This window comes from Hemitrygon akajei, chromosome 7, assembly GCF_048418815.1.
Source record: "Hemitrygon akajei chromosome 7, sHemAka1.3, whole genome shotgun sequence".
Lineage (NCBI taxonomy): Eukaryota > Metazoa > Chordata > Chondrichthyes > Myliobatiformes > Dasyatidae > Hemitrygon > Hemitrygon akajei.
Genome location: NC_133130.1, coordinates 78324726 through 78347304, shown reverse-complemented (window position 1 = coordinate 78347304; position 22579 = coordinate 78324726). Strand labels below are relative to the sequence as shown.

At 37.9% G+C, this 22579-nt stretch overlaps 2 protein-coding genes across 3 annotated transcripts in view; one reads left to right on the top strand and one right to left on the bottom strand.

The window, feature by feature from the left end:
- The window catches only part of macrod2 (mono-ADP ribosylhydrolase 2), a 1184924-nt gene that overhangs the window by 199088 nt on the left and 963257 nt on the right, over positions 1-22579 (top strand). The window lies entirely within an intron of this gene.
- flrt3 (fibronectin leucine rich transmembrane 3) lies at positions 187-16154 on the bottom strand. Of its 2 annotated transcripts, XM_073051263.1 has the most exons (3): positions 15940-16154; positions 4824-5640; positions 187-3190 (listed from the first exon to the last, which is right to left on the bottom strand). In XM_073051263.1, the coding sequence occupies exon 3, from the start codon at positions 3143-3145 to the stop codon at positions 1187-1189; it is 1959 nt and encodes a 652-aa protein (XP_072907364.1). In that variant the 5' UTR covers positions 3146-3190; positions 4824-5640; positions 15940-16154; the 3' UTR covers positions 187-1186. The 2 variants fall into 2 exon arrangements, with proteins under 2 accessions (XP_072907364.1, XP_072907365.1); XM_073051264.1 differs by lacking the exon at positions 4824-5640.

Genomic DNA, 22579 nt, shown 5'->3' with positions numbered 1-22579 from the left:
GAAATATGAGTAATAATATGATCCAGGAAACTTTTCTTTTGCCAAGATTTCAGTTTCAGATATTTGTGACAGATGCAAAACCTTAGATAACAAAATAACTCTCTTACAGTCACTGGATTATTGTTTAATTATCAGTGTTTTACTAGTAGTAAAGGTCATGATTTTATGCTGTTTCTTTATTAGAGTAGGACCACACTGTGCTGAGCTACTGCAGTATCTTGTAAGGAATCATTATATGAGTATTTTGATTTGTACTGATTAGTTGCAATCCTTGTGGAAGATGCTTCTGTCTCCAAAGGCCACTTTGAAAAGCTAGAGTTTAAAATAATGCAAGCAGTCTTTATGTCATCAGATCAATAACTCAGCAGTTAAATTTTGTTCAGTTTTATTCTGCAGAAAGACCACTTTTTTTTCATTGACAAGTATGGAGAGAGAGAGAAAAAAGTAACCCTTATTTTAAAATGCTGAATACAATTAACATTTGGTCAAGGCACGTACAAGACTGGCCAAAGGGCTAACAATGCACTTTGGTTTAATTTTATTTTTAAAAAGTACCTTTTCTTGTGGCAATAAAGTTGTTTGTGACTCCAAGTCTAAAAGTAATAGCAAATAACGTATACCGTAAGGTGGAATGATGTGTTACAACCACTATCATATTTCTGGTATTGAGTTATTTCTGTGCAACATACTCAGGAATGAACAACGTACATAGTTTCCCCTTAAATCCTGAATTAAAGTTGTCTTCAAGTGTACGATTCATCTGCAGGGCACCTACCCTTGGTAGCTAGTAAAAGGACCTGTGCTTACACTACAATGTTCTCAAATACACTTTAAAAAGGTCTTTGAATGTTCAGCACTTGTAAGAAAACCACCTTCACAGCTGACAAGCAATCTTCCATCAATAGACACGAAATTTAAATTCTCTTAAATCTTTTAAGATTATGAAAGAAAAAATACAAATTACTAGAAGTTACTAAAATATAGAATTACAATTGGTGGTCAGGTATCCGTACTGCACAATTTAGCAATAATCACCTGGACTCTGCAACTTTATTAATACAAAGTTCATTAAATATAAATTATATGGCAAATGTGCAGTCATGTTTCCAACAGTATTCACAAATCCAGTGTTTCCAAGTAATACAACCATTTCTGTAGTTATGTTCAATGAGCAGTTCTGCAATTATCAAGAATGTGAGTGATCTGAATCTGGTATTCCACTGTCCCTGTAGCTTCTATTGCTACTGCTACTTTCACTGTGGTTGTTTTTGTATAAACTCATCCCATTAGGTGGAAATATAGTGTGTATTACAAACTCTTCTTTTGCTGCTTGCTCACTGTTCATTGGAATCATCTGAAATGAAGTTTCTCTAATTTCTAAAATTGAGTTATCCTTCTTGGTTCCAGCCTCTGCATAATCGTCATCCTTCCTTCTCCGTCCTCTGTTATACACACAGTTTTTGGAGAACGGTGTTCCAGTTCTGCGCAAGTAACAACAGACCAGTGCGAGTAGGGCAATTGCCACGACTGCCACTGCACCCCCGATGATACCTGCTAAAGTCAGGCTTGTGTTTCTGTAAAGTTCCTTCTCCTGCTCCCGGTTAAGGGTGGTGGTAGGGTTGTGCGCCTTCAGAGATGCAGTCTCTGTTTCAGTGCAGACTGGGGTCTCATCTAATAGATACACATTGCTAGTTTCCATGGGAACCATACATATGCGATAGAATGACTCTGGTTCAAGAGCTGTAAGCAAGTATTCACTCCTCTCATTATGGACAATGGTTTCAGTAATAGATCCCAATGCAGGATTATGTCCCATCTTAAGCCAGCTGAGCCTGAGTGCTGTCATAGGCAGGGATGTCTTCCAGGTAATGTGAATTGTATCTACACTCACAGATTTCACACTGAGTTGGACAGCTGTGCTCCCAGGAACGTTTGTGAGCCGGTAGTCATTATTACGGTCTGTTTTCTTCCCACTCGGCTGCTTTGTCACGAACGAAGGCCATTGTTCCTGAATGGCTGGTAGCTCAGCTGAGGTTGCAGGAGTGCGCAGTGTGGGGTTGAGGACAGTTTCTGAGGTGATATCTCTACAGCCAAACATCGTGACAGCCAGATCCTTGACAGCCATGCCTCTAACCTTTTCAGGTGATTGGCACATTAGTCCACGGGCATTGACCCCATTTGGAAGCGATCGAAGCCAGTCCCGAACCCACCTCATTTTGCAGCCACAATACCAGGGGTTGTTACGGAGCAACAACTGGGTCAGGTTATTCAGATTATCAAAGATTCCCTGAGGCAAGTGGGTTAAATTATTATTCGACAAATCCAATCGGTGTAATTGTCTGAGATAGGAAAAGGCATTGGTGGGGATCAAATTGATATGATTTTCTTGAAGGTGGAGCTTCTGTAAGCTTGAAATGGGTAGAACTGGGGGAGAAGTAAGAACGTTGCGCACAAGCGATAATTCTGTGAGGTTCACAAGGTTGTTGAAGACTTTACCTTGGAGTCCTTGATTGCTTAGCAAGTTCCCATCTAATACCAGGCGTTTCAGGCCCTTGAGGTGTCTAAGGGCATCCTCTGATATAGTAGCAATACGATTGTCATCCAGTCTTAGCTCTTCAATAGTGCTGGGGAGTCCAATGGGTATACTGCTCAGGTGATTCCTTGACAAAAAAATTAATCTGAGATATTTACTATCTCGAAAGGCGCCTTCTTCAATACTTACAGCAGATACTGAATTATCATCTAAATGCAGTCTTTCCAAATAGGGTATTTTAGAAAGCGAATCCAAAGAGATTGCCCTTATATTGTTTTCCTGCAAATGGAGTTCCTTAATGTATTTTGGTATATTGGTGGGAAATTCATCCAGACTATTTCTGTACAAGTAGATGGTTTCCACCTTGACTAAGTTCAGGAGTTCTCTTGGAATCCCAGCATTTTTAATTTGATTGTTCTGTAGGAAAAGTGTTGTGGAGTCTGCAGGAATTCCAGTTGGTATGGATGTCAGCCCTCTGTCATTGCAGTACACAAATCCTCGATCGCACCGACATACTGAGGGACACGATCCCACCGTGACTGACTGCGTCATCAGTCCCAGAAATAATCCTATGCTAGCCCACACAAACAACCTCCAGGTTGTGCAGGTCATGCTTAAGGAAATTTTTGATTGGCAGGGTATTCAATGTCTTAAAACCTAAAAGGCAGAGAATAGATAAATTTTGATTATTAACCAAGCTGCATAACAATAACATAAGCAGTTCAGATCTCAGTGTTGAATTAACAGCCTTTAAAAATGCTAGCTATTGCAGAAGAAAAACTTATTTATTTTGCTTTGAAATTATTAGAAAGGGACCTGCACTCAGTCAGTTCTTTGGAATTAAAGTTTTCTAACTAAAATATTCTCTCCCCTCTTCAGATCAGCAGATGAAGCTCTGAATCATTTTGTAGTTTGGGTTGGTTTCCAAAAATAGCTGCCCAGTTGTTTTTATGACAAGATTGCCTTTCAACACTCTGAGGCCCAGTGTCCTGGTCATCTGGGTTTATTGTTTGTTTTGTGCAATGCTCTCAAAACTGAGTGTGTACTTGGTAAAACTGAGGAAAATTTGAGATAAGACTTGTTCATACAAGATATCCATAACTGTTGAATGACAATGCCATTCTATCAAGTCAATTAATATTAGCTCAGCATAGAATTCAGCTTCATTAGATGTAAAGTACTGTATATCGCAATTTGAAAAGAAAGCTTGCATTTCTGCAACTCTTCACAGTATTCCAAAACACAAAGATAATTAACTACTTTTGTATGACTTATTGTCACACAAAAAATTCAGCAATGAGTTTGCACACAACAAGCTCCCGTAAAAAGCAATCTGAGAACGACCAGATCATCAGGCCCTTGGGATGAGGTTTGCACCATTTCTTCCTTGAGGGGTAAAAAGACTGTACCTTCAAGAAAATAATATTTCCTCAGCAGAATCATTAGGTTAAAGAGCACTGAACAGGCCTTTCTTCCCCACCCATCCATGCTTTCCATGGACTAAAATGTGCTCAATTTGATTTTAAACATACAATCTTCTGATTCAGAATCATTAAGCAATTCAGAAATGACGCTATTATTAAAGCACCCTACACCATTTTCCGAAGTTCAAAGTATGCAAATGTCACCATGTACTGCCCTGAGATTTATTTTCTTGCAGGCATTCACAATAAACACAAAGAAACACAAAAGAATCAATGCAAAAAACGCACTCAGCGAAGACATAAACAACCAATCTGCAAAGGGCAACAAACTATGCAAATACAAAAAAGAAAATAATAATAAAAAATAATTAAGCAATTAATATTAAGAGCATGAGTTAAAGAGCCCTTGAAAGTGAACCTAGAGGGTGTGGGAACAGTTCAGTAACGGGGCAAGAGAAGTTGAGTGGTTATCCCCATTGGTTCAAGATCCTGATGGTTGAGGGGTAATAACTGTTCCTGAATCTGGTGATATGGGTCTTAAGGTTCCTGTACCTCCTTCCTGATGAGAACATGGCCTGTTCAATTTGCTAAATTGTTAATTAGTTAATTGTTTATTGTAAATAAGTTAATTGTTAAATTAGTTAATTGTTTAATTAACTGAATTTTGACATGTTATTTATGCCAGGATAAATTATTTACTTCATCATGATTCATTCCAGCATCCAGAATGTTGTCATAGTTGAAACTTCAAGGTGAAATAACCACAGCCTCTACAAAACACAGTCAACATAATTTTATCGCAGCGTTGCAGTGTTGTCTGACTGCTTACATTTATCCATGGTAGCATTAAAGGAAAGCAACCTTACCACATTTAGTGCATCCCAGAAAATCTTGTGCTTGCTAAAATAATCTTGAAACATAGATTTAACATTTCCAGGTTGATTTTCCTTTCTTCCTGCACGGTGCTCCAATTTAACTCCTTCCAGTTCAGTGGCTATTTTCTTTTGTCTTGATGTTTACACAGCCGATTCTGATTTACATTCCAGACCACCTGACTTGTCCCCAATCTTTCAGTGAACATGCCAAAAAAATTTACAATTGCTAGATCAGCATTTGAGGAAAATTATCTTCGGTTAAAGAAACATTCTTTCAGCCACTCCTGGCGAAGTTGTGCTTTGCTTCCTTTGACTTTACTCTTTATATGAAAGAGCTGACACATTTAGATCTCTTGTTGTTTTCCACAGATGTGACTTGAATCAGCTTTTCTGTGCATTTGGAAAGCTCTTCTCTGTAGTATGATGGAGAACGGTAATAACTTATGTCTACGTCAAAAGAACCATTCACGTTTTGAACCTTAACTAATGATGTTTTCAATCGTACAGTTGCTCAGGGACTGCAAATCTATGGTTGGTCTCAAGTTGTGCACCATATGTACAATCCTCAGAGGGTCAGTGTCCTAAGGGATGATGTTTGTTTTATTTTTTCCTCTATTTTGGAAATCTTCCAGTTCCTTTAAGGCAAATCTGTATTCCTGGTCACTGAGGATGGAGATGAGTGGAATTTTGTCAGCTCCTTATACCCCCAACCTGGAAATATTTTGCTTTCAAACAAAATACTGCATCAGGTATTTCTCCTCTGTTGCTGGCGAATTTTCAAGAGAATATTCCTCTGCTAAACTTGGACCTGTGAACAGAATTCAAAAAGGCAATGGGTTGCAGACTGAAAACACAATTTTGATAGAGTTTCAGCTGACATAATTAAAGCTGAAAGCCGTACTTCAGGCATCAATTACTCCTGGCATTCAATTCTGATAGTGTCAGCCGCTGAATGAAACAACCTGACTACTACATAATGAATGTATCTATCTTACCAATATGCTTCAGTGTGGGCAGCTGCTCATAGCAAGAAATCACCTTTTTGGCGATTACTTGGCAGATTTTTTTTCTTAGATTTTTTATACTGTGATGGTAGATTAACAAAATAGGGGTTGAAGTCAAAAATCAGAGGTTTGAGGGGAAAGTGTTTTCATACTTGACAACACCTGCCCCGACTATTTTCTAAATAGCACTGGAGTCCAACAGCTAACATGGATGCTTGTAAGTGCTGTTGTTTAGTGATTTTTTTCTTGAAAGTACGGAAGCTGCTTTCTTGGTGAGAGAAAATAATGAAAGACTTTTAAGAAAATCAAATATTATTCTGTGCCGGCTGCAGCAAAAATTGAAATTATGATAGATTTTTTTTCTCCAAAATATATAGAATTGTACTCTTTACACTTAATAATAGTGGTTGGATCTGTGAAAATCCATATTGTCCTCTTTCATTGCATTTCTCCAGTTCCTTTTAGCCTGGGCCATTGCAGTGGTATTGTATGATATTGGCCTAAAATTGAAGAGCCTGAGCATAAAATTGCCAATTTTGACTCTCTTCCAGAGGGCTGGAAGTGATATACAGGCCAACCAACAGCGCAGAATACTGCAACTGAAATCCTTGTTAGGAAATGGGTGATTAGAATGTGCATAGAAGCTATTCAACAACCAAATGTGGTCTTACTAGGGATGCAAAATAGCACTTCTCACACACAAAAAGTCATTTTACCCCAAAGCATCAATATTATACTTGTGTAATTTCTGAAACCATTTCTGGTATCGTGAGGACTATTTTTAAAAAATTTATTAGCACCTTTCACACCCCAGCATTCATCAAAATCATTCTACAGCAAAGGAAGTGCTGCTGTTGTAATGGAGGGGAAATAAAAGCCAATTTCTATGCAGCATTGTGCTACAAATAACAACAGCCGCATGTCTGTGTTGCTTGTGAAATTCATTACAGGATAAATGCTGGCAGGCCATTGGGGAGAGCTCCCTTGCTCTTGAATTTGTGCCACGCGGTTCTTTACGTGCAAGCAAAGGAGCAGCCTGATTTTCAGTATCGAAACGCCTCAACAGCGCTGCATTCTTTTCGTATTTAACCAAAGTATTAGCATAGACTTGGTATCTTGGTGTTGACCATTCTTTATCACACGAGGCATTAGTGCAGTCAGGGTCAGTCGAGTTCTCCACCTCCTATCTGTAACTAGATGTAATTTCCAAGTGCGAAAGCTCTAGACCTTCAGATGACAAACCACATCAGGCTTGCACTCAGAATCAGGATGTGGTGAACGGGATTTAAAAGATCTTTTTTTTTAAAAAGCCACAACGTTCTGTAGCATTTTAGCTAGTACTTTTTAATGTGTCATTCATGCACCCATTCTGTGCAGTTTACAAGGTTACAGGAAAACCTCTTATCAGATTTGCTTCAAATACATTTTGCATTCAATATTAGTTGATGTTAATTTTTCTTACCTCATGTAAAAGTATTGATATGCTAGCCGGTAATTTTGTGTAAGAGCTGACTATTCTGGAGCACTGGCAGAAAGATCAGTCTGATGTTATGTAGAGATCTTGTGTCAAAGTGAGGCATTAAAACTGAAGAACTTCAAGAAACCAAGACTAGCATTTGGAGAGCATCTTTGATGATATCAGGATACAACAAAGCACCTTCACTGCTAACGAAGTACTTTTGCAGCTTAGCCACAGTTGCTGAGCGGAACTACCGGTAACTACACTCAGCAAGTGTGACTAAGCACTTTTGTTACCGGTGTGACAATGGCTAGAAATTTTCTCTTGGTGAGATTTGTGCATTGATAAATATTTTCCATAATATTGAGATAAATCCACTGCACCTTTTTTTTAAAAAGAACAGTACCATGGAATCTTTTAGATCCATCTAAAGTACAAATAGAGTGTTGCTTTAACATCTCCCAGAAGTTTTAACCCCTCTTCATTACTGTTCTGGGAGTGTCCACCTTCATACTTGCATTTGAATCTCTTAAGTGGAATAAAAACAATAGCTTTCATTTGGAGATGTGTGAAACCCTGATGTCTAGTCATCATGGTTGGAATATGCTTTTTAATTGAAAGTATTTTAAAATATTTTGCAACCTCCCTAAATTTCCTCCTTTCATTCAACATAATTTTTGACTTATAATTAAGTGAAGTGCCATCCAAAGTCTGTATTATTGAATTGATTTTATTGCTTACTTCCTTCATATACATGAAGAGTAAAAATCTTTGTCACATCTGTCTAAATGTGCAATGTGCATTTTATAGTCATTTGTAATTAAAACTGTACAACACATGCATGGCTTGTGCTCTCTATTCTTCTCTCACCCATTTCTACCCTCCAAGTTTTTTTTGGTTTGAAAATGGGTGATATACAAAAGAATAAATGTATATTTCCTGTGCATTTGATTTTATTCTATTCTTGAATTCCTGTAATGCTTACGTTTTAGAGGAAAGACCAATGTCAAAAACATACACATCTGTTCATCGACTTTTGTATGGAGAATTAAGCTTAATGCTTTTGATAAGGGGTTTGAGATGAGCTACTCTAGTTTCCTATGGATGCTTGGAGCTTTGTGTATCTTTCAGTATTCTTTAATTTCATTTTAATATTTGGTGAATTATAAATTACTGTCATGTTTTGGAAATAAAATAATAAAATTGTCTTGCACAAGAAGTGGCTTTTCAGTCCATTGCTTCTGTGCTCTCATCAGTTGAATTATTTAGTAATTCCCAGCAATCCCATTCCTCTGCTCTTCAACTCTGAACAAACTGTAAGGCTTGATGGAGAGAAAACTGAGCATGTTCTACCGCCACCTCCTCCATTGAGCGGACTTCAGGTTGCAAATAATACTTGAGTTTAAAGTGAGATGGACTGGCTCAATTTGTCTTTCATATCTCAGCACCAAGAACCACTACACTGATAATGGTCTGTACTCAGGGAGCAGTATGCACCAGATCTATGACTTTTGTCGACTTTTAGACGAGCAGCAATGGGAGGAATTCTTATTTTAACTTGAGCCTTGCAACACGGATTGAGCCAAAGAAGGTTCCAGCATTTTAACTATGAGAAATAATTCATGTTTGATGCTTGGTATGTGTACAATACCTACACTTTGACATTAACATTCTGTTGGAGATTATATAAGACAAGGGAAATGCCTCTTTATGCATGAATTGAAAAATTATACAGTGAGGTTGGTGAAAGGTTGAGATAGTGGAATGCTAATCCTGTTTTTGTATCTGCTGCTTTGCTATTCTGTCACCTGTTTAGATGTGGTTTCACGACACAGCTTCCAGTGTGCATCTCCCCTCTGTTGCAGGGCACTGCCGAGTCACATTGGCTGCATGCAAATTTCTGGCATGCTGGCCTCAGTAAATCTGGCACATTGGAATTGCCACTGGCTGCTGTAAGGTAGATTCAGAACCATTTCAGAATTTTGACTCCTGTTAATCTCACACAGGAGCAGCTTTGAATATATTTAAACATTCTGATTTAGAGGAACATTGCCTAAGGAGAAGACTCTCTGAATGACAACAGATCTAAATTATACTTTTGCAGAGTTTTGGCCATTTTTTTATCTTGTCCAACTCTGTTTATTTAGAAGGTAAACCTGTCTTCAGTTTTCTCAGTGCAGTTTCAATATCATTTGAATAACTGAAATTACTTTTTAAAAACACACAGGTTTTGTGTATTGAAAAAGCAAGAAGTTACTCGTAATTGTGCCTAAAACCTAAAGAATGTCAGCATCCAGAAAGTAGATTAAGATTTCAAAGTACTTTGGCCAAGTGGTTAGTGTATAGGTAAATCTGGTATTTCTAATTGGTCTGGTTTAGGGATTTTCACAGCGGATTGAGGTAAAATAAAGAGTATGTGAAGATTAAAGCTACTTTATTTGATCATTAAATTTGTAAAACGTTCAAAAACAGATTTTGAATTAATTTGATAGCTGGACTTTTCCACTTTCCAACAGAGCTCTCATAAATAAACAAAAAGATTGTCTCAATAGAGGATTACATCAAATTATTGTTTATTTGTTAGTAATTTCATAATAGCTTCAAGATTTGCCCTGCTCTTAGATAGTAAGGTTGCATCTTCTGCTGTGTGTGTGTTTTTTTTTTATTTTGCAGAGCAGAACAATATTAAGCTGGGGGGGGGGGAAGGTGGGGAGGAAGAATCAATTTATTTGATATGTGAGGAAAGGCTTTAAATGACAATTAATGCATTCTAGGGATGTCCTGAGACAACCTTAACATCCATTTATGCACAGTGAGCTGAAGTTACTTGGTGAGGTGATCTTTTAAAATTATGCCAAAATCATCTGAGAAATCAGTGAGGAGTGGTGCACTAGGATGACCAAATATACCGGTAGTTAACCGCAGTGTAGTTACAATTCTGCAAACACCAAATATCTAAAGGTTTTAATATATTTTTTTAAGGTTTTAAGAAAACTAGTTTTTAAACCTTGTTTGGCATGCAAAGCCCCCACTGTAGTAGTAGTAGTGTTATTCCAGTGGAAAAAGCAGTCTGTTTTGGTGAAAGTACTGAAACTCATTAAGTTTTTGTGTACCATAGGACTTAGTTCTTTTCTTTGCTACCCTCCAAAATGTGGCAGGACAAAAGGTATAACAATTCTTTGAAAGTGGACACTGCTTCTGATTACGAATTAGTTGGAGCAGTTGTGATTTTCATAAAGCTCCCCTTAGCTTAGCTTCTCCAATTATATGTGCTTACTGCCCTTGCCTTGCCATTCATGTCAATGCTGGTAACAACAAGGCTTTGCATATCAAAAGCTACAGTGATCCTAACCAAATAGATGTGGGGAATCCTGCTGCCCTACTCTGAAGCTGTGGCTCACTATTCACTGCTACTGAATTGTAATAGCTTAGCCAGTGGTACAAAATTAAATAAACCCTCTTTGTGCAGACTGTATTGCCTGGTCCCTAAAAAGTCATGCCAGGTGGACAGTGCAGGGTGAGTTGTTTTTAAAAGGAAAGCTGTTAATTATTACTGAAGTCTAATGGCAAATGCCAAGTAGAATTGAAAGGCACAAGGATGTAGGAAGTTCTTGTTTCATTCAAAAGAACAGTCATCTTGATTATTTAGATTTTCTTTCAGAGTAAGCCAATAAGCAGGCATTCGGTTTAGTGCAGAGACATCAAGCGAAAGTGTCCCTTTTTATACAGGGATGCAACAAATAAAGAACAAAACATTAAAACAAAGCACAAAGGAAACTAATTTGCTTAAATAATTAATGCACACTGCACTCTCGATTCGCTCCAGTACGGATGCAAAAGATGCACGGTCATGAATGACATAGCAGTAATCCTTTTTCATTTGTTGTGCTTTATCTAAAGATTTCTGAGAGCATTCCCTTTTTAATTCCCTGTTTCATTTCTGCTGAGCTGCTCGAGGCACTTGTTTTGTTATATCACTTACTATTAGTAATGTGTTTAGCACAATGCCACAGGGCAAGAATAGTTGTTTAAGGACATCAGTTTTTTACCCCTAAATTGTCTCTATTCTTCTTCTCCATGACAAGTTTCTTCATTGTAATCCATACATCTTCCCACCTCAATAGACAGCTTTTTGTGCTTTGTATATGGACACCACTCAACAATGGAAATAATTCTGTGATGTGGGTGAGAACACTTGTCTTTCTGTACATTTATTGGAAGAATACAGACACTGCATTATAATTAAACCACTTCCATGAAAGATTATTGCCTCAGAGAAGCAAATAATCAGGGATACTAATTAGGAATCTGTAGCCTTTATTGGCTTAGAACCATATTGTGCTGCAAATAGGCAAGTCTTAGCTAAAACTTATTGTAAAGCTTCCAGCCTACCAGTATACGTATTTTGTAAAGGCTCAATAACTTAATGGCATACAGGATCATTAATGGCACTTAAGGTAGTTAATAGGATGTAGTTCACCTAATACAAAGTGGTACAAGATGTTAAATAATACTCAAATGAATAAAATAAAGTTTGATCCATGAGGCCAAACAGCATCGTGGCATTAGCCTGTAAAAACTGGCAATCATGGCACAGATTCTTTTCATTCTGAAATGGTTTGGACTTAATGTGCTGTATACAGGAACCCATCCATTTCTTTCCTGAGATGCAGCAGAGTAGTGCACATCTTGTGCTGTGACTGTTGTCAAGGATAATAGATGTCAGAACAAAAAGTTATGGGATGTCAATTTAGTCTTGATTATGCAGTCTGTACAGAAACTGCAAGGAATCCAAATGTAATATCTTGAATGGAAGGGAAAACATTTTTTGATGTTTCACTGAAATGTTTTGTGTGCACAGTGATTAGAAAATGTCTGCACGTCTTTAACGAATAAAAGCTTGCATTGTTGGCAAAAGATTATCCTTCCTGATTTGTTAGAGATGTGCTGCTTGCTTTATTGTAATGTTCACCAGTGGTGTGCAATATTACTTCATTTTTCTGTGTATGTCATTTCCAGTGAATTCGAACATCTTTTTGGAAATACCAAACAGCTTCTCATTTGCAATGTATTTGAATTGTCAGTTGGTTTCTTTGCAACTATGAATTTTTTTGACAATCTTGTCTGTCTTATCTGAATTACAGCATTTCTAATTTGCAAAAAAACTGTCTTTAGTCATATCAACCTCCTTTCCTATGAAGTATTATTTAATATCTTGCTTAGATCTTTACTTGCCTAGCAGTGATACCTCAGAAGAAACTGTAATTTTTTTTTCACAAAGCTATGTCTGTGCAAGTCTCTGACAGTTTACCCCTCAAAACTAGAGAGGCTCTTTTCTTCAAATTACACTCAGATTTAGGAGGATTCGCCTATATTATTGTTGGAGTTCCTTAACCTGGGGAATGATTCTGTCAAAAGAAGAGAATGTGCTTGTTTTTAAACAATAGTGCACTAATTTCATTACTGCTCATTGGCACTGATTGTGTGCACAGAGGTTAATTATGGACAGACCTTGTGATGCTTCATTAATTTTATTAGTCAGTGTTAAATCGAGCATTTCTAAAAACAAAATGGATGTTATCTTTTCACTTTCCATCACTGTGCAGTTGAACAGTAGTGTTGGTTTCTTGTTTGGTAGTCACAAAGTGCCTTTGGCTGGCTGACTCCGTGGATTATTTTAGAATATTCCAGAGAACTTTTTTCATCCTGAGTGGAACCAATTTACAGCTAGAAACATTCTATAGGGTTATCAATATTTTTGATTTCCAAATATTATAGCTGCAAGTTTTGGATTTCTTAGCCTGCTTCATTTGAAAACATTTTTGTTAAGAGTAGGGACTGATTAAATTTGTGAATGAAAGTACACAAATCTTATTTTCACATGAAAAAATGCATACTCAGCATTATTTTTATAGATCTAGTTCCAGTTTCTTGCCACTAGCTATGTGCCACTTAAGGTCCTCAGCACTATTTGCTTGGTTTCTAAGGATCTTATACCTATAAACATCAGAAGAGAGAACAAGGGCTGGGTTTGTGCTTCAAGTACAGGGGAGCTTTTTGTTTTTCCCCCTTAATGTACTCCAAATGAAATACCTCAAGAAAAGGAGTTTAACTAATCTACACTGATTCTCCAAAAGGCTTGTTAGTATGCTATGCTTGCTTGGTAAAAGAAATGCCAGCTATTAAATGGTGGCATTCTTCCTCTGTAGCTTCTTTTCCCTCCCTTTTTATTTCAAGTGCTAACCTTCCTTTAGAGCTTATGTTTACACCATGAAAAGATTACACTAGTTTTGAAATTTGAAGCCCGCCTATCCAAAAATTGTAATGATAGCTTGGGAATGTGTGAGAGTGATCTGCATTTATGTATTTTCTCTAATGATCTCTTAAATCTGTGATTATATTTTTGTGTTTGTCTGCCGTTCATGTCATGCATTATTAAATATGCTGCTTTCTAAGGTAATAGCTCCTCTGGCATTAACTGATCATGTTCAAATTATTATCTTAGTAAAGATTTTTTAAACACTGCTTTGTAAGTACTTATGGTATCAGTGGATACATGTTCTTGAAGACAATTTTAATTAAAATCTCCATGCACCCAGTCTTTGCTATGGCATGCCGGATTGAATTCCAATTTAATTTAAAGCATGAAGGTATTTGATTTGACCAGCACATATCTTGTTTACATCACTCAATTTATTTGAAGCAGTTTGTTGAAAAAGGATCTCTTGAAATTCAAACATTGTGTTTGAACGCAAACTAAGTAAGAATGAAGTTCAAGCGTGCAAAATCGGATGCTACCCTTTTTAATTGGAATGTTATGGCCTAAAAAGTTACAAGATGCTAAATCTGTTCCAGATTTAGCTAATCAAAACAATCTGGCTTTACAGCATGTTCATAGATGAGGTCAAAGACTCTCTTGTTTTTTTCCTTGCATATTTTCTTTTCTGTGGTTGACCAAGTAGCTGCATTTAATCCAGTATAGCTTTTGCCCACTTGGTGGTGATAGGTACTGTAAGTTGCTAGCCTGTAGGACCCTCAAATCACATGCTTACAGCTAGTGTTCGCCTAAAATTACTTTAATTAGGACAAAATCTTCTGTCAAAAGAAACTACGGCAGCTTTTCATATTCTTTTTAAAATAAAGAAAAAAAATTCCTGGGTAATTTATTTCTTTTAGCGTAACTTTGTGTGCTGTTTACTCTGCCACTGCAGATTTCATCCGTTTATACATTTTTATCAGAGGGAAGCTTAAGTTGCTGCTTTGTACAGCTGCTAGTTTTTTTTTTACTCATTTGGGTGTAATTTCTAATTGTGTTTTGGACCCTGTAGTCAATAATAAAGCCTTTGTTGCAGTACACAACCTGAGGCTGTGGATGTTAAATGATTGGAGATTTTCTTCTGCCTGTGAATTTAGGTGGGTGGGTACAGAATAGGGAAGAGGTGTTGTGGTTCAATAAAGGCAAAGGCACATGCTTAAACCCTTTCTGTTCATCTTACAGATAACCTTGCTGTGTTTTAGTTTAGTCACAAGATAATCAAGTGATTTTCTCCATGTCTTCTCTGAACACTATAGCCCACAAGTATTGAGTACTAATTGTGAGAGACTGAGAATATTTGTCTGAAATAATCTTTGAAAAGCATTTGACCTCTATTACCATTTTGTGTGCCTGAAAGTAAAATCAAAGAACTTTAAGGAGTTCACTGTAATGCCATATGCAGTTTAGGCTTCCAAAATATATATAAATATATACTAAATAGATGTAAGTAGCCATGACTTTCTAATTATCACGTTCTGACTGATCATGGAAGAGGAAACTTTACAGCTGAATTACTCTCGCTAGGTGACTCGAGCTAAATCTTCAGAGCACAATGACTAAAATCCAATTAGCACTGCAAGGATTTTTGCCAGCTTGCTTCTGACTGAAACAAATATTGAACTGAAGAGTTTATTTATTGCTGTAGCATTGAATCAAGGGGTATTGTTCTGTTTTCCGTGCGTTTAAATTTTCTACTGTTGAGTTGTTGATACTGTAGTACGAATATGTGCTTTGATGTTTCCTCTCAAGATACTGCTTGCTATTAGATTTGATAATAGGCACTGAGATGTGAAATCCACATTTCTACACAGTAGAAACTGTTGCCTTGTGTTTCAAGGTTTCAAATGTGACTGAATGTGGAAGGCTGCATGCTTTACTACTGACTAATGAGATTTTCACAGGTTTTATCTTTTTTTTAAGTTGAAATAACCTAAAAGATACATCAAACCAGTGTTTTGTTTTGAAAGTAGTAACCAATAAAGAGAAAAGAATGCTGAGGATTAAAAGATGAAATAATAAATATGTTTGCATCTTTGGATGAAAATTGGACTTGGTTACTAGAGCTCGATTGTTCCATCGGTGATAAAATTAGGTTTGTTATTTTCTATCTTTGATGTTATTCATGATGCAGATTTCAAACCTGCTTGTTTTTATTAAGTAATGATTGTTAATCTTCTGCTTTGGTATATTAGTGCTGAAATTCTATTGATTGCTTGGGACTATCAGAATCAAAATTGCAAAGCCTTACTCACACCATTTATCATTTAAAAAAGCCTGTTGTTATAAGCCATAATAATCCTTGTTATGAATGTAACTACAAACACTTACCAGTTAAAAAGAAGAAACTTCAAACTTCCAGCATCTGTGAAAACACCAGTTAATTATTCCAGCTTGTTATGAGAAAAGATAGGAAGCAATCGATTTGTCTGTCTGAAAGCAACCAGCAAAAAACAGAGGGAATCTCTGTCTTGCACCATTCCCATTCAGTCCTTGTGCAGTGTAACGAGTGGGAGTAGTCAGACAAGTAGAGCGCTCCAGAAATTCTGAAGTTAAAGCTTTGTCTGGCAGTAGTTGAATATACTGATGAGGTCACAGGTAGGCAGGACTTGGATGAGGTAAGACGATTGATTCATACTTTGGGGGAGTACATTTCAGACACTAGAGGGAGTCAAAGCAGGGAGAGCGGCAGTGGTTGCAGTAAGTAGTTAACAAGTCCAAGATTATTTGATAGATTCAGCTTCGCATTTGTTAAAACATACTCCTTATTAACTAGCTGAATTATCATTTTGAAATCTAATATTTGTAAATTGGAATGAAATAGAAAATAAATTGAGAGTACCCAACAAAATATTTAGACACAAGAGCTCTTAGGGGTATAAGTGATATAAGATTCTATTCTGCATTTAAATGAAAACTAATCCTCTTGATAAGCACTTATGCCAAGCAGCGTGAAGGAAGGCTATTCTGTGAGTGCCACATGATTTCTGGCAAAAAGCTTCCAGAAAATCAACTTGCAAGTTATTTCTAACCTCCTGCCCAATCCCCCACAAAGCAAATTGTAAGTTTATCCTCTAAGGAAGGTTTCAAGAATTTGCTTCTTTTAAAGTGCTTCAGATGCAATCTCCCAAAACTTTATTATCTTCAGTATGTTTGTCTAGATGCTGAAGTGTTGGATTATCACACATTGTTATCAAAGGGAAAGGTCAATAGATGATTAAAAACAATGTTGGTTTCCATTGCTTTGTGAGTTTAAAGGGTGCCAAGGCCATATTTTCATCAAACTTTAAATAAGCTCATGCCTTTTTGTTTTGGCCTTCAGTTGACTCATAAACTAGGTGTCTGCAGTAATGGGGAAGATTTGGACTGGACCTAAGAAACCTCATTAATGGATTATCTGGTTGTTTATTACATTGCAATTTCATCGCAAATTGCAGAAATTTGCTGATGTGCTTCCATACTTTGTACAAAGAATAGCATTGGCAAAATATTTCATTGGTCATAAACAACTTTTAGACAAGCTTGACCTTGTGAAAGATGTTATAAAATGTCAGGTTTGTTTTGTTAGCGGTCAGTGTTTTAAACCCTGAAGGCATCCCAACTTTAAGGAGCAAAAAGGTTTGATGGGCTTCTTGGCAAACAATGCAAGCCACGTGCAGCAGCTACAATGGCAGCTTGTTGTTCAAGCACCCGCGTTGTTATCAAGTAAAATTTAATATCAAGCTGCAAAAGAGGCATTAGTATTAATGACTAAAAGATTGGTCTTGAGGTAGGTTTTAAAGTGCATCTTTAAGGAAGAAAGTGAGATAGAGAGGGTCACATATTTTGAGAAGGCATTTCCAGAGCTTAAGATTTTGGCAGCTGAAAGCACTCAGGAGTTGTGGAGCGATTTAAAATCAGGACTGCTGAAGAGACTTCATTTGGTGGCACATCGGTATCTCAGAAGGTTACAGGGATGAAGGAGCTTACAGGGATGGAGAAGGAAATGGCATAAGGGATTTGGAAACAAGAAAGAGAAGTTTAAAATGGGAGATCAGTCAGCTGCAAGTTATCCGCACTGCCATGGGAACATGGCCATGGATGCACTTAGGCTGATGCAATGTAGATTCCACAGCCAGCTCAGACAGACCGAGCTGCATTTGCTTTTTAATCGATGGGCCCTTTCCTGACTTCTTTAAAGCTGACAAAGGAAATACTGCATTTAGTTGTAACTGTGTTTGATCATTTCTGTTAAGGTATTTGGATATGATAGTACCTCTTATCTCCTGGGAGCTGATGCTATCTCACACAAGTTAAGGGGGTTTCCTTGGACAGTGTCAATATTTGTAGAGTTCCCTAGTCTGTTGATATTTGCCAGTGCCTGTGAGAATGTGTCAATATTTGAAAGCAGTTCTACATAGAAAATTTACTTGAATGAAATATAGGTCTAGGGTGTCTTACAGTGTGAAGCATGGGCCAGTGAAACTGGAGTTAGGAAGCAGGGATTTGAGCCTCAGGGATTTGTGTGGAGAAATATGTTTAATTTCAAAATGAAGCTGTCTTTTACAAAAAATAAGTTTCCACCTCAAAACCCCTTCGCTGTTTTATTTGAGCTGAATGATATTATGACAAAATAACCAACTCCACTTTTTTTGTCAGTCCTGTAGCAAAACCTTTCCCAACGTTTCTGTCCTAGGAGAGTATGTAAGCATTAAGTTCCCTGCTTAGCTCTGGAGAAATCAGACTCCGATTTTAGTTGTGCATCTCCTGGTCAACAGTGATTTCAACTGCTTCTTGAAAGCAACTGTGCAGATGTGCAACCAGGATAACAGGGCTTCTCTTGTTGCCTGGAGACAGACATCAAAGGCTAAACACATTGTTCCAGCAGCAACCACTTGCATTGTGATCTTCCTTGTAAAGCCTGGAAGAATTTGCACCTGCAAAATTAAGTAGCAGCAATTTGTCATTTTATCATTTTGTTCAAATAATACGGTGAAGGGTTTTGGGTCAGTAATGTATTTTTTTGTAAAATACAAAATTAAGGAGCTTTGTCTGTGCAGATTTCTCAGGCTCACATCCCTAAATCCAGGCTTGAGTTTTATTGGTGTGTGTTGACAAACATTTTGCACATATGCAGAAAATGAATAGGTAAGACAAGGGAAGAACAAAAATAGTCCCCTTCGTATTTGAGCATAAAAGTGATCCGACGCTTCACAGCTGAGGGAGGGCTATACTGTTAAAGGTGCTGCATTCAGATGAGATGTTAAGTCAGAACACTGTCTGTTTTCAGGAAATGATCCCATGACACTACACAAACAGCGGTCGCTGTGCACTACCTCCAAGCTGTCCTTTTGTTGGCCCCATCCAGCCATCTTCTGGCTCACCTCTGGGAAAATCTGTGATTTCCTCATTGGCCTCTTCAGTCATCTCTGAGCCCAGAGAACAATTAATTTCAATCCTGAGGGATTGCCCACGAAGGATTTTGAAGATGAGCAGGTTTTAATGTCTGTGGGTTCTCTAGTACTGCTGTTGGCATAAGCCGATTAGAGAGGTAGAACTATCGTCAAGACATCCTTTAACGAAGACAGTAATTCTTAACTAATGGCAATGTCAAGTACAACAAAATTCAAGTGATATCACATGGTACACAACACTTTAAAGTAACATTACGCTTGTATAATTGTATATAAGGCTTCACCAAATTAGATAAATCAGTTAATGATCTACATAAATTGTTGTAAATTCAACCAACTTAATCTCTGTTTACTAGACTTTTCAATTGCACCTGACTTGTCTGATGTATTCACTCATAGTTCTAGTAATTGATGTGGATCACTTGTCCAGACAAACCTTTCATCAGGTTTTGCATCTTATTTTGTACTTGTTGCTTTCAAATATAGAGGACTGCAGTTAATTGGGACACATTGGGGCTGATACATTTTGGCCTAATTAGCCGAAGCTTCATGGAAATAGTTAAAAATGTATAAAACCATAAACTGAGTAACAAAATATCTATTTAAATGAATTTCAGAACAAATTAGAACACTACCAGTGGTACTGTAGTACTCTAAAAGTGTGCATTAGTTCCTAATAGTTATCAACAAAGGAATTCATCCAGTGTACACAATGAACAAAATCAGCGCAGGCACTTTCTGCAGGTAATGGACCGCATTCACACTGTGTTTTTGATGACTGCACCCTCCAAATCTTCATTTTCATTGTAACATACAAGATGATTGTTAATACCTTCAAATTCTTCATTGTTCCTGACTTGTTAAAGTAGTGAAATAGTTTCATTTTTACTCCAGGCTATTTCTGTTATCTCCAAGTCTGAATGCTTGAAACTGCAGTGAGCAAAACGGTTCTGAATTGTCTTACTGCTTATTTCTCATGAACTATCAGTGACAAAAATCATTGGTTTTTGAACACAAACACACACAACTGACACTATTTAAAAATCGTTCACTGAAAGCGCGGTGTAGCATCTAATGGCCACACAAGTCTGCATGACTGATGCTAGTCAGCACCTGGTCGGCAACAGCCTCCTGTCCCAACTAAGTGACATAGTGTCCCAAATAAATGAAGGGAATCCCGGCAATTTTCTCAATTAGTTTTTGTTAAGAGTTGTCCCAAATAAACAGCTTCCCTGATTTACTGATGGCTTAATTAACTGGAATGCACTGTATTTGTCCATATAACCTTCTATACATTGTTATGTATTTTTGATTATCATCTTTTTGGGGATGACACAGTAGCATAGCGGTTGGCATGATGCTATTACAGCTCGGAGGGGGCTCCAAAGTTTGTAGTTCAACTCCGCCATTGCTGCAAGGAGTATGTACCTTCTCCCCGTGATTGAGTGGGTTTCCTCCCATGGTCCAAAGGCACATTGGTCAGTTGGTTAATTGGTCATTGTAAACTATCCTGTGATTAGGCGAGTGTTAAATAGGTGGGTTGCTGTGCTGGGCGGTGCTACTCATTGGCTTGGAAGCGCCTATTCTGCGCTGTATCTCTAAATAATCAGATCGCCTGACTGCATGCAGTATTGTCTGCATAAAGTAAAAAATAACAAACTACTGGATGAACAGCATCTATGGGCTTGGGGAGTGGAGAAAGGAAATAACAATATTTCAAGTCAAGACACTGCATTGGGAAGTCTCAAATGGAAACATAAGCAATTCCTTTCCTCCCATACTTGTTGCTCGACTTTCTAAATTTGTCCAGCCGTTTATGTTTTTGCTCTAGATTCCAACTCTTGCAGTCACTTGTGTCTCCATTGTCTGCATGAAACTTGACATGTACAGTAGTTGCAATCATACGTTGCAGTTGGTCCATTATTGGAGACCATCGCTCAGTTGAAACGATCTCTACTTAGAGTAGCTCTCCACCTTTCACCTTGTCAAGCATCGTGACTCGAACTCTGAGTTCCTGTCGACCAGACCTCCCCCTGTCACCTTTGTAGTCATTTTTTTCTGATTGCCCCACCGTGTATTATCTACAAGGCTTTCAAATCTGCTCTGTTTACTTTCAGTCCGTATTACTGTATTTTGGCTACTCTGTTTGGTGTTGTCATTGGGAAATCCATACCTATTTTGAAATCTGCAGAAATATTTTCAGAGCTTTTCGACTGCTTCCACGCTGCAAAGCAGTTCTCTCTCAAATGTGTGCTTGATTCAGGCCATTCAGCAATTCTGAAAACAGGAAAACTTATATGAACTCTGAATTGTTGCCCAGAATTCAATAGTTTCATCTTGTCAGGATCATTTGTGTCGGACTTGATTGGTATTGCCTCTGTGTGCACTTATCTAATTGGTATATTCTGCTCTGATGTTTCACTACCATCCTATTGAGATACCTGTTTAATATTGACCATTGTTGAAATAAACATATGACCAGAGGGCTGTCAGACATCTGAACAATCAGCACCATAAATCCATAACCATGAGGCAAGGCCTATATTCTTTCTCTATCTCTAAGACTATATGCTTCATTAATATTTTCCATTTCCATTGTAAACACATTTCTGCAGATTCCACATTCCCTTGGCCACCAGGCCTCATTGTAGCACTCGGCTGCTATAACACAACTTTCTTTTGAATTAAAAACATGAGAATGTCTGCAGATTTTAGACGTCCAAAGCAACACACACAAAATGCTGGAGGAACTCAGTAGGTCAGGCAGCCTCCGTGGAAGTGAACGAACAGTCAACATCTAGGGTTGAGACCGTTCTTCGTGATAGGAAAGAAAAGGAGGAGGCACCAGAATATAAAGGTGGAGGCAGGGGAAGAAGGATAGCTAGAAGGTGATGGATGAAGCCAGGTGGGTAGGAAAAGTAAAGGGCTGGAGAAGAAGGAATATGATAGGAGAGAAAAGTGGGCGATAGCAGAAAGGGAAGAAAGGGGTCCCAGGGGGAGGTAATAGACAGGTGGGAAGAGGTAAGGGGCCAGAGTAGAGAATAGAAAAAGTAAGGGGGTGGGGAGGGAAACATTTTCTTACTGGAAGGAGAAATCAATATTCATGCCATTAAGGTTGAAAGCTACCCAGACAGAATATAAAGGTGTTGCTCCTCCACCCTGAGGGGGGCTTCATCGTGGCACAAGAGGAGGCCATGTCAGAATGGGAATGGGAATTGGAATTAAAATGTTTGGCCACCAGGAAGTCTCAGCTTCTGGTGAATGGAGTCAAGGTGATCGACCAAGTGGTTCCTCAGTTTATGACGGGTCAAACCAATGTAGACAGAGCCACATCAGGAACACTGAACACAATAGATGACCCCAACAAATTCATAGGTGAAGTGTTGTCTCACCTGGAATGATGGTTTGGGGCCCTGAATGGAGGTGAGGGAGAAGGTGAATGGGTAGGTGTAGCACTTCAGCCAGGAAGGAGATTATTGGGGAGGATGAATGGACAAGAAATTAATGTGTATGCACGGGTCAAACTGCTTCCTGTCTCCTCCTAATAAAGTCAGTCTTCAACTGTTTAGCTGCTTTTT